Here is a 15,897-nt window from a genome sequence, read left to right on the forward strand (position 1 = left end):
CACACAGTTTTTCCTATTATTAACACTTTGCATTAGTGTGGTCCCCTTCTTACAATTGAGTAAACAGTATTATTATACTTATACTATAAACTATAGTCTATAGTTTACATTTGGGTTCACTGTTTGTGTTGTACAGTTTTATGGTTTTTAAAATTTTAATTCTGATAACATATATACAACCTAAAATTTCCCATTTTAACCACATTCAGATATACAATTCAGTGGTATTAATTAAATTCATAATGTGCTACGATCACCACCTTCCATTGCCAAAACTTTCCATCACCCCAATCAGAAACTCTGTGCCAATTAAGCATTAACTCCCCATTTCCATACCCTCACCCTGGGTCCTGGTAACCTGTATTCTAGTTTATGACTGAATTTGCTTATTCTGAGAGCACAATGAAAGCATACAATATTTGTTCTTGTGTTTCTGTCTTATTTTACTCGCAATGTGTTCAAGTTCATCCATGTTGCATCAGAACTTCATTCTTTTTACAGCTGAATAGTTTCTATTGTACTGCATTTTGTTATCCATTCTTCTGTTAGTGGATACTTGGATTGTTTCCATCTTTTGGCAGTTGTGAGTAATGTTGCTATGAACAGTGATGTGCAAATATCTGTTTGAGTCCCTGTTTTCAATTCTTTTGGATATATACCTAGAAGTAGGATTACCAGGTCATATGGTAATTCTATACTTAGCTTTCTGAAGAACCACCAAACTTTCTATAGCAACTGTACTATTTTACATTCCCACCAACAGTGAACAAGTGTTCCTATTTCTCTACATCCTCTCCAACACTTATTTTCTATTTTTTTTTAAAAGATTTATTTATTTTTGTTTATTTCTCTCCCCTTCCCCCTCACCCCGGTTGTCTGTTCTCTGTGTCTATTTGCTGCGTCTTCTTTGTCTGCTTCTGTTGTTGTCAGCAGCACGGGAATCTGTGTCTCTTTTGGTGGCATCATCTTGTTGTGTCAGCTCTCCGTGTGTGCAGCACCATTCATGGGTAGGCTGCACTTTCTTTCGCGCTGGGCGGCTCTCCTTACAGGGCGCACTCCTTGTGCGTGGGGCTCCCCTACACGGGGGACACCCCTGCATGGCAGGGCACTCCTTGTGCACATCAGCACTGCGCATGGGCCAGCTCCACATGAGTCAAGGAGGCCCGGGGTTTGAACCACGGACCTCCCATGTGGTAGACGGACGCCCTAACCACTGGGCCAAGTCCGCCTCCCTCTATTTTTTTAGTAGTAGCTATTCTAGTGGCTGTGAACTGGTATCTCATTGTGGTTAAAGATTTATTTATTTCTCTCCCCTTTCCCCACCCCCATTGTCTGCTCTCTGTGTCCATTCTCTGTGTTCTTCTGCGTCCCCTTGCATTATTAGGCGGCACTGGAGAACTGTGTCTCTTTTTTTCGTTGTGTCTTCTTGCTGCATCAGCTTGTCGTGTGTACAGCACCACTCCTGGGCAGGGCTGTTCTTTTTTTCACATGGGGCAGCTCTTCTTGCAGGATGCACACTTTGCACATGGGGTACCCCTACACAGGGGTGCTCCTGCATGGCTCAGTACTCCTTGTGCACAGCAGCACTGCATGTGGGCTAGCTTACTACACAGATCAGGAGGCCCTGGGGATCGAGCCCTGGACCCTCTGTATGGTAGATGGATGTTCTTCAATTGAGCCATGTCCACTTCCTTCATTGTGGTTTTGATTTGCATTTCCCTAATAGCTAATGATTTTGAGCATTTTTCATGTGCTTATTGTACATTTGCATATTTTCTTTGGAGAAATGTCTGTTCAAGTCTTTTGCCCATTTTTTAATTGGGTAGTTTGTCTTTTTGTTGTTGAGTTACAGGGTTTCTTTATATACTCTGTTATTAAACTCTTATCAATTATGTGGTACCAAATAGTTTTTCCTATTCTGTAGGTTGTCTTTTTACTTTCATGATAGTCTTTGTATGCACAAAAGTTTTAAATTTTGATGATGTCCCATTTAGCTATTTTTTTCTTTTGTTCTTTGTGCTTTTGGTGTAAAGTCTAAGAAACCACTGCCTAACACAAAGTCCTAAAGATGTTTCCCTATATTTTCTTCTAGGAGTTTTATAGTTTTTGTTCTTATATTTAGGTCTTTGATCTATTTTTTTTTTAAAGATTTATTTATTTATTTATTTCTGTTCTCTCCCCCGCCTGCGCCCCAGTTGTCTGTTCTCTGAGTCTATCTGCTGAGTCTTCTTCTTTGTCCACTTCCATTGTTGTCAGTGGCACGGGAATCTGTGTCTCGTTTTGTTGTGTCATCCGTGTGTGCGGCACCATTCATGGGCAGGCTGCACTTTCTTTCGCACTGGGCGGCTCTCCTTACAGGGTGCACTCCTTGTGCGTGGGGCTCCCCTATGCAGGGGACACCCCTACATGGCAGGGCACTCCTTGCGCACATCAGCACTGCGCGTGGGCCAGCTCTACACAAGTCAAGGAGGCCTGGGGTTTGAACCGCGGACCTCCCATGTGGTAGACGGACGCCCTAGCCACTGGGCCAAGTCCGCTTCCCTCTTTGATCTATTTTTGAGTTACTTTTTATATATAGGGTGAGATGGAGTCCACCTTCCTTGTTTTGCATATGGATATCCAATTTTCTCAGCACCATTTGTTAAAGAAACCATTATTTCTCCTATTGGTACCCCTGTCAAAAATTAGCTGGGGGAAGCGGATATGGCTGAAGCAATTGGGCTTCCACCTCCCACATGGGAGGTCCTGGGCTTGGCTCCCCATGCCTCCTAAAGAGAAGATAAGCAGACACAGAAAGGACACAGTAAATGGACACAGAGAGCAGACAGTGACCACACAAACAACAAGTCGGGGGGGGTGGGGAGATAAAAAGTAAAAATAAATTTAAAAAAAATCAATTGGCCATAGATGTGAAGGTTTATTTCTGAACTCTCATTTCAATTCCTTTGATCTTTATGTCTAACCTTGTGCCAGAACTGTGCTGTTTTGATTATTGCAGGTTTGTAATAAGTTTTAAAATCAGGAAGTGTGAGTCCTTCAACTTCATTCTTCTTTTTCAAGATCGTTTTGGCTATTCAGAGTCCCTTATACTTTCATATAAATCTGATGGTTGGCTTTTCCATTTCTGCAAAGAAGGGCTTTTGGAACTTTGATTGGGATTGTGTTGAATCTGTAAATGGCTTTGGGTAGAATTAACACCTTAACAGTATTAAGTGTTTCAATCCATGAAACAGAATGTTCTTCCATTTATTTAGATCTTCTTTGATTTCTTTTGTCATTGCATTGTAGTTTTCTGTGTACAAGTCCTTTACATCCCCCTTGCTGGGTCTGATATACAGACTCACTCAGAAAGACAGAGGGAAAAAGGAGACAGCATATTTGATTCTACAAGGTGAGAGAGGATTGCTTACACACAAAGCCCTCAAGAGACTGGGCCCATGGAAGAGCTCAAGAGGAGACCAGCCCTGCTATATGTCTGATAGCTTACAGCTGAACTTGGGAAGAGAGCAGAGCAGCCGAACTGCTATAGGAGGCCTGGAAAGAGACAAGCCTTATGCTGAGCTCCAAGAGATGGTAGATTCTAAAGAGAAGGCAGAGACCTATGCAGAGGTTAGTGGCCATTTTGCCTCACCATGTAGCAACAATGCCAGGGTCAACAGCAGCTGATTTTGGTGAGAAAGCACCTCTTATGGTTCCTTTTTTTTTTTTAAGATTTATTTTTAAAATTTATTTCTCTCCCCTTCCTCCCCGCCTGTTGTCTGTTCTCTGTGTCCATTCACTGTGTGTTCTTCTGTGTCTGCTTGTATTCTTGTCAGCAACACCAGGAATCTGTGTCTCTCTGTTGTGTCATCTTGCTGTGTGTGGTGCCATCCCTGGGCAGGCTGTACTTTTTTTGAGTGGGGCGGCTCTCCTTACGGGGTGCACTCCTTGCACATGGGGTTCCCCTACACTGGGGACATCCCTGCATGTTATGGCAGCGCATTAGCACTATGCGTGAGCCAGCTCACCACAAGGGTCAGGAGGTCCTGTTTGAACCTTGGACCTCCCATGTGGTAGGTGGATGCTCTATCAGTTGAGCCAAATCCGCTTCCCTCTTATGGTTCCTTGAGTTAGACTTTTCGTGGCCTTGGAACTGTGAGCTTTTACCCCAAACAAATACCTTTTATAAAAGCCAACCCATTTCTGGTACTTTGCATTGGCAGCCCTTTGGCAAACTAAAGTGCTAGTGTATAGAAATACTACCTATTTTTGCATGTTGATCTTGTATCCTTCCAATGTGCAGAATTCATTAGCTTTAGTAACTTTGTTGTGGATTTTTCAGAATTTTCTATATGTAGGTGTTTTAGGTTGCTAAAGGCTGCCAATGCAAAATACCAGAAATGGGTTGGCTTTTATAATGGGAAATTATTTGGGGTAGAAGCTTACAGTTCCAAGGCTGTGAAATATCCAAATCAAGGCACCATAAGAAGTGCTTTCTTTCCAAAGTCAATTACTGTTAATCTTGTTGTCTGGGCATGTGACAAAGCGAGACGGCTACAGAGTTCTGCCGGGGTCTCAGCCTTTGTGTCTGGGTTCACCAATTCCTTTTGAGCTGCTCTGTGGGCCCAGCCTCTTGGGGACTTAGTGCTTAACTGATCTTCCTCTAGTTTTCTCTCTCACATGGCAGAATCAAAAATGGCATCTTTCTTTTCCTGTGTCTGTTTTTATCAGACCCAGCAAAAGGGTGGAGACTCAACCTGAGTCACACCTCACTGATGTAGTCTAATCAAAAGCCCAAAATCGATCTTATTAAGTAATATAATCAAATGGCCCTCAATCTATTAATAATTTAATGCAATCAAAGAGTATCGCAGGAATAGATTAGTTTAAAAACATAATCTTTCTCTTTTTGGATTCACCAAATTCAAACTGCCACAATAGGATCGTGTCATCTGCAGTTAGGGAAATCTTCACTTCTTCCTTTCTAATTTGGATACCTTTTATTTCTTTTTCTTGCCCAATTGATCTGGCTAGAACTTCCAATACAATGTTGAATAATAGTGGTGACAGTAGGCATCCTTGTTTTGTTCTTGATCTTAAAGTGAAAGCTTTGTCTTTTACCATTGCCTATGATGTTAGCTGTGAGGTTTTCAAATATCCCCTTTTTCATGTTGAGGAAGTTTCCTTCAATTTATAGTTTTCTCAGTGTTTTCTCAAGAAGGTATCCTGAATTTTTCCAAATGCCTTTTCTGCATCAGTTGAGATGATCATGTGGTTTTTTCCCCTTTGTTCTAGTAATGTGATGTATTAGATTAATTGATTTCTTATGCTGATCCATCCTTGTATATTTGTGAGAAATCCTACTTGATCATGGGGTAACTTTATTTGGCTTTAGTATTAGGGTAATGTTGGCCTCACAAAATGAGTTAGGAAGTGTTCCCTTTTCAATTTTTTTAGAAGAGTTTGAACAGAATCGGTGTTAATTCCTTTCCTCTTGTTTTGCATGAAGCTGTCGGGCCCACCCCTCTTTCTGCAGTCACCTGTCTGGGCAGAAGCCTGCATCTTACCCCTGACTCTCCTCTGGCCCTCTGCTCACACCTGAACAAATAACTCCTCCTAAGTCCCTCTACTCCAAGTCCTCTCCACTGCCCTGGCTCAGGCCTGACCGTTTGACCTCATCATTAATGTGACATATTCATGGCTCTCCTGGCCTCCAGCTTCTCCCCTTCTCTATATCTCCTATCACTGCAGCCACTATCTGTCCTCACCTTTCCTCTTCCCTAAGTCCTTCAGTAGCTTTTCTCCTCTATGTGGCAGCAGACACCCTTCTTGGCTTGACCCTGACTTCTGCCCTCCCCCCTTCCTTCCATCATCTGCAACTCATCGCTCTTTTCCCAATCAACTGTGCACTTTCTCATCACTACAGTTTTTTTGTTTGTTTGTCTGGTTTTATTATTATTATTGGAAAAAACAAAATTCCTCTCATAATGACTGAAGTGATGAATGCTCTACTATGTGATTATACTGCATACTGCCACCATGGTTTTTCACAAATTGGTTCTTCTGCCTAGAACCCTCCACTTCCACCAGTCAATGAGGATTTTTAAGCAACAGCTTCATGCCAGGGCCTGTAGCAGATCCAAGCAAAGTCACCACCTTTAAGCAGCTCATGTTCTGGTGGAGGAGAACAGACCCACATATTTGAACCTGTTGGCCCACTAATGCCGGTTTGGACATTGCTTTGACAATGCTGATCCTCAGCTGATCTTCATAATAGCTTTGAGGGGAGTGAGATAGCAGGAGGCATTGTCCCCATCTCATGGATGCAGAAATTGAGGCAGAGCCAGGAGTTGATTCCTGTCTGGCTGCCTCCAGATCTTCTGAGTTGGGTGCATGGTAGCTGAGCTGGAGACTGAAGCTCACAGATGAGGCCAGGGAAGGCTCACTGATGAAGGAGGCCCTTAAGGGTGGGGGAGGTTTGGGAGAAGAGTTCTCCAGGCATGTGCTCGATCTCTTCCTCATAATTCTGAAGCAAGACTGCGAGGCTCAGAAGATATTGGTTATATATGGCAGGGGGTAGAAGAGATATTGGGTCAGGTTATCTTCTGCCCATGCTCCCAGAATGTAGGAATTAACCCTTTGCCCTCTGCTCTGTCAGGTTCACCAGACACTGTCTGTGGAGCTGGATCAAGTATTGAATGCCCTCAGCTTTCCAAAGAAAAAGGCTATACTGCTTTCAGGTGCGCACTCAGTGGCCTCCAGCAGGAAAGAAAGCTTTGCCCCTAGATTCTGAGATAGGACCACCCTTTTCCCCCTCCCACCCAGACCATATATGGTCCCATATCTCCATTGTCTCCCCTCCAATGGCAGAGCAGGATGGGAGGTGGGGAAGGAAGCAGGAACTAGGTGTAAGGAGTCTCTTGCTTTCAGTTGCTATCTTACGCTTCCTGCGGACAGCCCTGCAGCAAGGCTTCACCTCTGCCCTGGTGGCCCTGGTGCCCTCCGGTCCCCGGCTAGCATCAGATCCTGAGGACACTGTCCTTGCTCCATTGGGTACATCGCAAGTGCTGTCCCTGGTCATTGGGCTGCAGAACCTCCTGGTGCAGGTAAGGCCGTTGCTAATTGGGACCCCAGCAGACAACAAGTCTTGGCAATGACGTAGAAAATTGGGAAACCTCATACATTGCAGTGGAATTGCAAAATGGTTCAGCAACCTTTGAAAACAGCTTGGCATGTCCTCAAAATGTTAAACATAGGGTTACCATATGACCGATCAATCCCACTCCTAGGTATATACCCAAAAGATGTCCACATAAAAACTTGGACACACATGTTCATAGCAGTGCTATTTATAATAGCCAAGAAGTAGAAACAACCCCAGTGTCCACCAACAGATGAATGAATAAACAAAATGTGGTATATCCATGCAATGAAATATTAGTCAGCTACAAAAAGGAACGAAGGGATGTGGATGTAGCCCAACTGATTGAGCTCCTGCCTACTACATGGGAGGTCTATGGTTCAGTTTCTGGTACCTCCTAAAGAAGACAGTGAGCTGGCACGACGGGCAGGCATAGCAAGCTGACAAAACAAACTGACACAACAAAATGATGAAACAGGAGATACAAGAAGAAAAACATAATGAGAGAGACAACAAAGCAGGGAGCAGATGTTCCCAGTGCCTCCTAAAGAAAATGACCAAGACAGTGAGCTGGTGTGATGGGCAGGCACAGCAAGCTGAACCAACAAGATGACACAAAAAGAGACACAGGAAGAACAGCATAATGAGAGACACAGCAAAGCAGCAACAGAGGTGGCTCAAGCAATTAGATGCCTCCCTCCCACATTGGAGGTCCTAGGTTCAGTTCCCCAGGCCTCGCAAAGAAACAAAAAAGATGAACACACACAGCGAGTGCAAACAACAAGGGGGTGGGGAGAAGTAAATAAATAAAAGCTTAAAAAAAAAAAGGAGGAATGAAGTACTGATACATGCTACAATGTTGAACTTTGAACTTTGAAAGAAGCCAGACACAAAAGCTCACATATGGTATGATTTCATTTATATGAAAAGTCCAGAATAGGCAAATCCATAGAGAGAAAAAGTAGATTAATGGTTGCCAAGGGCAATGGGAAGGGGAAAATGAGGAAATGAGGAATGACTGCTAATGGGTACAGGGTTTCTTTTGGGGGTGATGAAAATATTCTGGAATTAGATAGTTGAACAACTTGAATATTCTAAAAACCACTGTATCGTATACTTTAAAAGGATGAATGTTATGGTTTGTGAATTATATCTCAATAAAGCTAGTCCTCCCTGATATCACTGGGCCAACCACATTACAGCATCGGTGCCACTGACTGAGTGCTGGGAAAGTGCAGAATCTTTGACGCTGGAGTAGTACGTGTGGCATGGGTTTGGGAGGAGCCAGGAGCAGACTTCCCTTCTGCTTGGTTGTGAGAGGGCCCACAGGACTGTAAATCTCTGAATGTTTCCACAATGGGAAAGAAGTAGGTTTATTCTAGGTTCCTCTAGAGCTGGACACCTAGGCCAGTGGGTGAGATAGATGCGGAAAGACAGAGGAGGAACTTTCTCATGGTCAGGACTGTCTAACAATAGAGGGGCCTGCCTTGGGAGAAAGGGAGAGGAGTATCTTGTAACTGGAGGTTTCTGAGCAGAAACCAAGTGTCCCCAAGAACTCCTACTGGAGTGTTGGCTTTGGTGACTTCTAAGGTATTTTCCAACACTGGGATTCTGCTTTGGGGACGGGAGTAGCCATGGCACGGAGGCCCAGGAGTACTATGTAGTAAGGGATGATAGGCCTAGGTCACTGAGGAGAAAGAAGCAGGATTAAAAATAGCAATGGTAATGACATTACATAATGAGTACTTCTCAGTTTCCCAAGCCCTCTCATATCTATAATCTTGTATGAGTCTCACACAAACTAGCCCTGTGAGATAGAAAATTGCAGTTCAGAGATGGCATGCAGAGCCTGTGCAGTGAAATTAGAAGTAAAGGATTGGTGGGGAAAAGGTGGAGAAAAAATAGATTAAATCGAGTTTCTCAAACCATTTCCCAAAGGTTCATCTTCTGGCCGAGCCAGGCAGTGGACCATTCTGTAAGGAGCACAGATTCAGCTCTGGAAGTGTAATGACACGGAGAACATTAGATTGACTAGAACTCCAGGAACTGTATGCAGTTAGAAGGAAATACTGGGTAAACTATTGGGGGTAGAAGGTGAGATCTCTAATTGGGAGTGGAGGGGCAGTTAGAATACTCTGTTCCTTATCCCACCGCCTCCAAGTTTGAAACTATTTGGGTAGTAGGTATAGGAATCAGATGAAAATCAAAACTTTGATTTTTTTGGTAAGACCAGTTGGAGAAAAAGGCAGTTATATAGGGTCACAGTGAACTTCCAACAACATCACCCCAGAATTAAATGTATTCAACCAGTCACAGGCAGAGCTGGACAACTCCACTCCTTGCCCCATCTCCTGCCCCCACGTAAACCTACCCTTTAGCCAAGAGTGATCCAAAACACACTCTCCCTGCTGACAGGTGGGTTCAAGGAGGAGTCTGCCGTAGAGGCTGTGCTGAGCACATTCTTTCTCACAAAGTCGTCAATCAGACTAGTCAAGCTTACTTCTGTGGAGAGGAGCAGGGTGGGAAAGGCGGAGATACTCTGGGAGAAGGCCCTGTGAGGCTGGGGATGCTCTGGAATGAGAGCAGGTGGCCTCTGCTCCATCCCTGGGGGAGGTTGGGATTGCAGGAGTTTGGACCTGCTGAGTGGAGCATGCTGGGTGAAGGGATATTTGGCACTTCCACTGCCACTGGCTGCTGCCACTTCTCGCCAGCCCCCTTCCCCTGTGCTCAGCCCTACCTTTGTGCATTAAACAGGTATCTGATAAGTAGCAGGTTTAAAGGGGTACGGTGGGCTAGCCTGCTCAGAGCAGCCCCAGGACTTCATCTGGTCCTGCACCTGGAGGTTCAGAATGAGGCTGTAAATTAGTTCTCTGATTGATTGGTTTTGCTTTCCAGAATTTGCCAGCGAGGGTCAGGTGATCTTGGTGGACTTGTGGGTTTACTTCTCTCATTCAAGATCAGTTGCTACATCCTTGGGGAGCCTTGGGGGAAGGGAAAAGGATAGGCCTGAGCAGAGAAGAGACAGATATTCTTCATGCTCAGTAGACTTGGCTTGTTGATTGGGGTGGAGTGGAATGTGTTACCAGATTGGATACCAGGGAGCTAATTAGTTTTATAAAACTTGAGGTTTTGATCTCAGGGAACATTCCTGCAAAAGCAGGTGTTTGATATCTGGATAAGGTTCTCTGAGAGTAAGTAGAACATGCAGAGGAAGAGGAAAGGGAACAACATTTACAGAGTGCCTATTCCACTCAAGGCACTTGGCATATACTATTTATTCATTACAATTCCTCTGTAAGGTAGAAATTACTATCTCAGTTTTACAAACAGGAGAGTCCCAGATGTTAAGTAACTTGCCCAACGCCATACAGTTTTAGGCCAGGATTCAAATGGAAGTCTTTTTTGCTACAAAGTCGGCATTCTTTCAGTGCCCCAAGAAGTGCCAAGGAAGCAAAGCACTGTGGTGATCCCAGCCTTGATTAACACTCAGCTCCCAGGCTCCTCACCCACCATCCAGGGGCCCCTTGCTGGTTGTGTGGGGTAATGTGGACAGGGAGTGGCATGGGGGCTGTCCCCCTTACCAGGTGGGGAAGTCACGATGGCCCATAGCCCTGTAGCCCTGGCTGCCTGGGAGGAGGCTAGAAGTCCCCACTAGTGAACAGTTATATTTTAGCCTGGAGGAGGAGAAAGGACGCTGGAACAGGAATCAGGAGACCTAGGTTTTGGTGCCAGACCTGTTGACTACCCGTAGGTGTCCTCAGGTCAAGTATTCTCTCCAGGGCCTCAGTTTTTCCCATCTGTACATAAGGTGGGTGAATTAGATCAACCACTTTAAAATGTGTTCCTTGGAGGCTTTAGAGCAGGGGTTCCTAACCAAGAGTCCACGGACAAGGGGTTTGTAGAAAGATTTCAGGAGGTCCATGAGCTTGAATTGAAAAAAATCAGCTTATATTTTTCTCTGACCTCTAACTGAAATCTAGTATCTCCTTCACTTATGAATGTATGCAATGAATAAATTACAGTAGTATTCATTTCACCTGAATGGCAGTAGGATCCATGGAACAAAAAAAAGTTAAGAACACCTGCTTTAGAGGTTCTGTGGAGGAGTCTTAGGGGTTGTTAAAGAGGGGAGAGCATTTCCCTTTTCATATGCTTCATTTATTGAGGGTTTACTCTATATCCATTTTCTCATCTAAGCCTCTTAGCAATCCAGATAATCTTTGTTTTTTAAAGATTTATTTTTTATTTCTCTTCCCTTCCCTGCCACGCCCCCGCCCCCCCCCCCCCCCCGCAGTTGTCTGCTCTCTGTGTCCATTCACTGTGTGTTCTTCTGTGTCTGCCTGTATTCTTGTCAGCAGCACCCAGAATCTATGTCTCTTTTTTGTTGTGTCATCTTGCTGTGTCAGCTTTCCATGTGTGTGGCGCCACTCCTGGGCAGGCTATACTTTTTTCGCGCTGGGCGGCTCTCCTTATGGGGCACACTCCTTGCGCGTGGGGCTCCTCTATGCAGGGGACACCCCTGCGTGGCACGGCACTCCTTGCGCACATCAGCACTGCACGTGGGCCAGCTCACCACATGAGTCAGGAGGCCCTGGGTTTGAATGTTGGAGCTCCCATGTGGCAGGCAGACACCCTATCCGCTGGGCCAAATCTGCTTCTCCAGATAATGTCTTTATTGCCACTTACAGATGATAAAATAGACTCTGCAAGGTTAAGTAATTTGCCTGGATTCACAAAGCTGGTAAGCAAACATGCAAGGATTCCCACCCAAGGCTGCTCTATACCCTTAACCACCAGACTATACTGCCTTTCAGAGAATAGCGGAGAAGAGCATAGATTTTTTGGTTAGTTTTATTTCAATCTAAATTCACTAAATTTAAGTGTATAATTGGATGTGTTTTGACAAATATATACAGTTTGTAAACCACCATATTCATGATATAGAACATTTCCATCACTCCAAAAAGTTCCCTATGCTCCTTCGCAGTCAATCCTTTCTCCCCATCCCTGACCCTTGGCAACCACTGATCTGCTTTCTGGCACTCTGGTTTTGCCTTTCCTAGAATTTCACACACATGAAATCATACTGTATGTGGTAGTGTGTATCTAGGTTCTTTCAGCAAAGTGCTTTTAAGATTCATTCATACTGTTGTGTGTATCAGTTCATTTTATTACTGAGTAGTAGTCTATTGTATGGCTATACCACAATTTGTATATTCATTCACCTGTTGATAGACATTGAGGATTTTGAGTTTTTTGGCTATCATGAATAAAGTTGCTCTTAATATTCAAGTACAAGTCTTTATATGGATGTGTGTTTTCATTTCTCTAGGGTAAATACCTAGGGGTGGGATTGCTGGTTCAAATGATATATTAGTTTCCTGTTGCTGTGTAACAAATCATCACAAACTTAGTGGCTTAAAACAACATCCATTTATCACCTCACTTCTGTAGGTCAGAAGTCCAGGGGGCCTCAAATAGGTTCTCTGCTTAAGATCTCACAGGGCTGAAATCACATGGTCACCCAGGCTGGACTCTCACCTGGAGGATCTGGGGAAGAATCCACTTACAAGCTCATTCAAGTTGTCAGCAGAATCCAATTTCTTGCAGTAAAAGGACTGAGAGCCTATTTCCCTGTTGGCTGTCAGCCAGGGGCCTCTTTCAGCTCTTTAAGGTTGTCCAAGTTCCTTCTTACGTGGCCCCCTCCATCTTCAAACCAGCAACAGCACATTGAGTCCCACTTACGCTTGTATATCTCTGGTTTCTTCTTCTTCTACCAGCCACAGAAAACTCTGCTTTTAAAGGGTTCATGTGGTGTGATTAGATTAGGTTCACCCAGACAATCTCATTTAAAAAAAAAAAATGTTTATTCTAATAATATATCAGACAATCTCCTTTTGCCACATAGCATAGCATAATCACAGGAGTAATACCAGGGAGCAAGGTCATAGGGCCATCTTAAAATTCTGCTCACCATATATGGTAAGTGTATGTTTAACCTTATAAGAAACTATCGAACTGTTTCCCAAAGTGATTGTAACATTTTACCTTCCTGCCAGCTGGGTATGAGAGTTGAAGTTGCCTCACATCCTTGTCTGCACTTGGTATTGTCAGTCTTTTTAGTTTTAGTCATTCTAGGGGTATGTAGTGGTATTGCATGGTGGTTTTAATTTGCATTTCCTTAATGATAAATGATATAGAGATATTTTCATGTGCTTATTGAACACAAGACTTTTTTTAGTGTGACTAAATAAATTATTTATTTATTTATTTGAGAAGTTGTGAGCTTACAAATAAATTATGCAGGGAAGTGGATGTGGCTCAAGTGATTGAGCTCCCGCCTACCACATGGGAGGCCTCTTGTTTGGTTCCCAGTGGCTCCTAAAGAAGACAGCAAGCTGATGCAACAAGAGACACAAGAAGAAGAAAAAAAGCATAATGAGAGACACAACAAAGCAGGGAGCAGAGATTCCCGGTGCCTCCTAAAAAAGATGAGCAAGACAGTGAGCTGATGCAATGGGCAGGAACAGCGAGATGACACAACAAGAATTACAAGAAGAAAAACACAATGAAAGACACAACAAAGCAGGGAATAGAGGTGGCTCAAGCAATTAGGCACCTCCCTCCCACATTGGAGGTCCAGGTTCAGTTCCCAGGGTCTCCTAAAGAAACAAGGAAGATGAACAGACACAGCAAGTGCAAACAATGGGGGGAGTGGATAAATAAATAAAATAAATCTTTAAAAGATGAAGCAAATAAATCATGCATAATATGCAGAATATTCATACATCACCCTCCACCAACACCTTTCATTATTGTAGAGCCTTTGTTACAAATTATGAAAGAACAAGATTTTATTTGATGAAAGGTTCTGCTGCTTTAAAAAAAAAAAAAGGGGGGAAACGGACTTTGGCCCAGTGGTTAGGGCGTCCGTCTACCACCTGGGAGGTCCGCGGTTCAAGCCCCGGGCCTCCCTGACCCGTGTGGAGCTGGCCTAAGGGCAGTGCTGATGCGCGCAAGGAGTGCCACCCCACGCGCAAGGAGTACACCCATAAGGAGAGCCGCCCAGCGCGAAGGAGGGAGCAGCCTGCCGAGGAATGGCGCCGCCCACACTTCCCGTGCCGCTGACGACAACAGAGGCGGACAGAGAAACAAGACGCAGCAAAAAGACACAGAAAACAGACAACTGGGGTAGGGGAGGGGAATTAAATAAATAAAAATAAATCTTTAAAAAAAAAAAAGGTTAAAACCCACTGACTTAGATAATTTGTGAGGTTCTTCAAGGGTCAGTATTCTATGAATCTATTAGTGATCACACATGGAACAAGGTCCTTCTTTTCTGAAACAAAACAGTTTCTTTTTTTTTTTTAAAGATTTATTTTTATTTATTTAATTCCCCTCCCCTCCCCCGGTTGTCTGTTCTCTGTGTCTCCTTGCTGCGTCTTGTTTCTTTGTCCGCCTCTGCTGTCGTCAGCGGCACGGGTAGTGTGGGCGGCGCCATTCCTCGGCAGGCTGCCCCCTCCTTCGCACTGGGCGGCTCTCCTTATGGGTGCACTCCTTGCGCGTGGGGGAGGGGGACACCCCTGTGTGGCAGGGCACTCCCTGCGCGCATCAGCACTGCGCATGGGCCAGCTCCACACGGGTCAAGGAGGCCCGGGGCTTGAACCGGGGACCTCCCATGTGGTAGACGGACGCCCTAACCACTGGGCCAAAGTCCGTTTCCCACAGTTTCTTGAATGTAGGCAAATCACCTAATATAAGCAACTGTGCTCTGTGGGTAAGGATGAAAGCAGCAAACATTTTCTGATTACATACAGGGCCACAACCCCAAATTGGAAAACCTGAAATCCAAAAAGCCCTGAAAACCAGACGGTTTTTCTTAGATGGCACCAAAACCCATTGGTAGCAAAACCTGACCTTATCTTCTGATTTTTTACAGAAGGACCCTCTATTGTCCCAGATCTGTGTTGGCTGCCTGGAGGCCTTGCTTGACTACCTGCATGCTCGGAGGCCAGCTGTAGGTAAGAGACCCGCCCTGTTCTCTGCTATTCCAATGGGGGAGGTGGGGGAGCCAGCCTCTGCCACCCTCCTGCCCCATCTTTTTTTAACTTTTTATTTTGAAATACTTTACAACTTACAGGTCAGATACAAATATAATGCAAATTCTGTACAGAGAACTCAAACAGACTACCAAGCTCCCCAAAAACTGAGATCCAGCAATCTCAACATTTTGCCACATTTGCCATATCATTTTATCTACCTCTGTCTTGCTTGCTCACTTACTTGCTCGTTCGCTCTCCATTTGATTGTCTCAGTATACTGCCATGTACAGTTCCTAAGAACAAGGATATTCATTAAGTGCAGTTGCCAAGTTTAAGAAGTTTAACATTAATATAAAGCTTATAGTCTATATTCCAATTTTTCCATAGCCCCAATAATGTCTCTTTGAACCTTTTCAATTCCCTTACTATATACCACTCCGGATCATGAATTACAATCGTCATTGTCTCTTTAGTTGCTCTTTCTTTTATTTTTTCAATTGTGGGAACATACATATAACATAAACTTTCCCCGCTCAGGCACTCCCAAGCATACATTCAATAGGATTACTCACATGCACAATGTTGTCTTATTCTTACCACCTTCTATTACTAAAACTTTCCCATCTCTCAAAACAGAAACCCCACACCCATTGTGTATTAACTCTCCATTCCCACTTCTCCCCTAATCCTGGCAACCTGTGCTCTTATTTCTGTCTCTATGAGCTTATATATTCT

General features: G+C 44.1%; 1 protein-coding gene across 1 annotated transcript in view; it reads left to right on the forward strand.

Annotated features, from left to right (window-relative positions):
- Positions 1–15,897, forward strand: part of MEI1 (meiotic double-stranded break formation protein 1) — a 103,167-nt gene that overhangs the window by 81,323 nt on the left and 5,947 nt on the right. The window contains exons 25-27 of the mRNA XM_004484138.4: positions 6,638–6,719; positions 6,910–7,085; positions 15,060–15,141. Of these exons, the coding sequence (XP_004484195.2) occupies positions 6,638–6,719; positions 6,910–7,085; positions 15,060–15,141 (340 nt within the window). The remainder of the gene's footprint in view (positions 1–6,637; positions 6,720–6,909; positions 7,086–15,059; positions 15,142–15,897) is intronic.

Source organism: Dasypus novemcinctus, chromosome 12, assembly GCF_030445035.2.
Source record: "Dasypus novemcinctus isolate mDasNov1 chromosome 12, mDasNov1.1.hap2, whole genome shotgun sequence".
In the NCBI taxonomy this organism is placed as follows: Eukaryota; Metazoa; Chordata; class Mammalia; order Cingulata; family Dasypodidae; genus Dasypus; species Dasypus novemcinctus.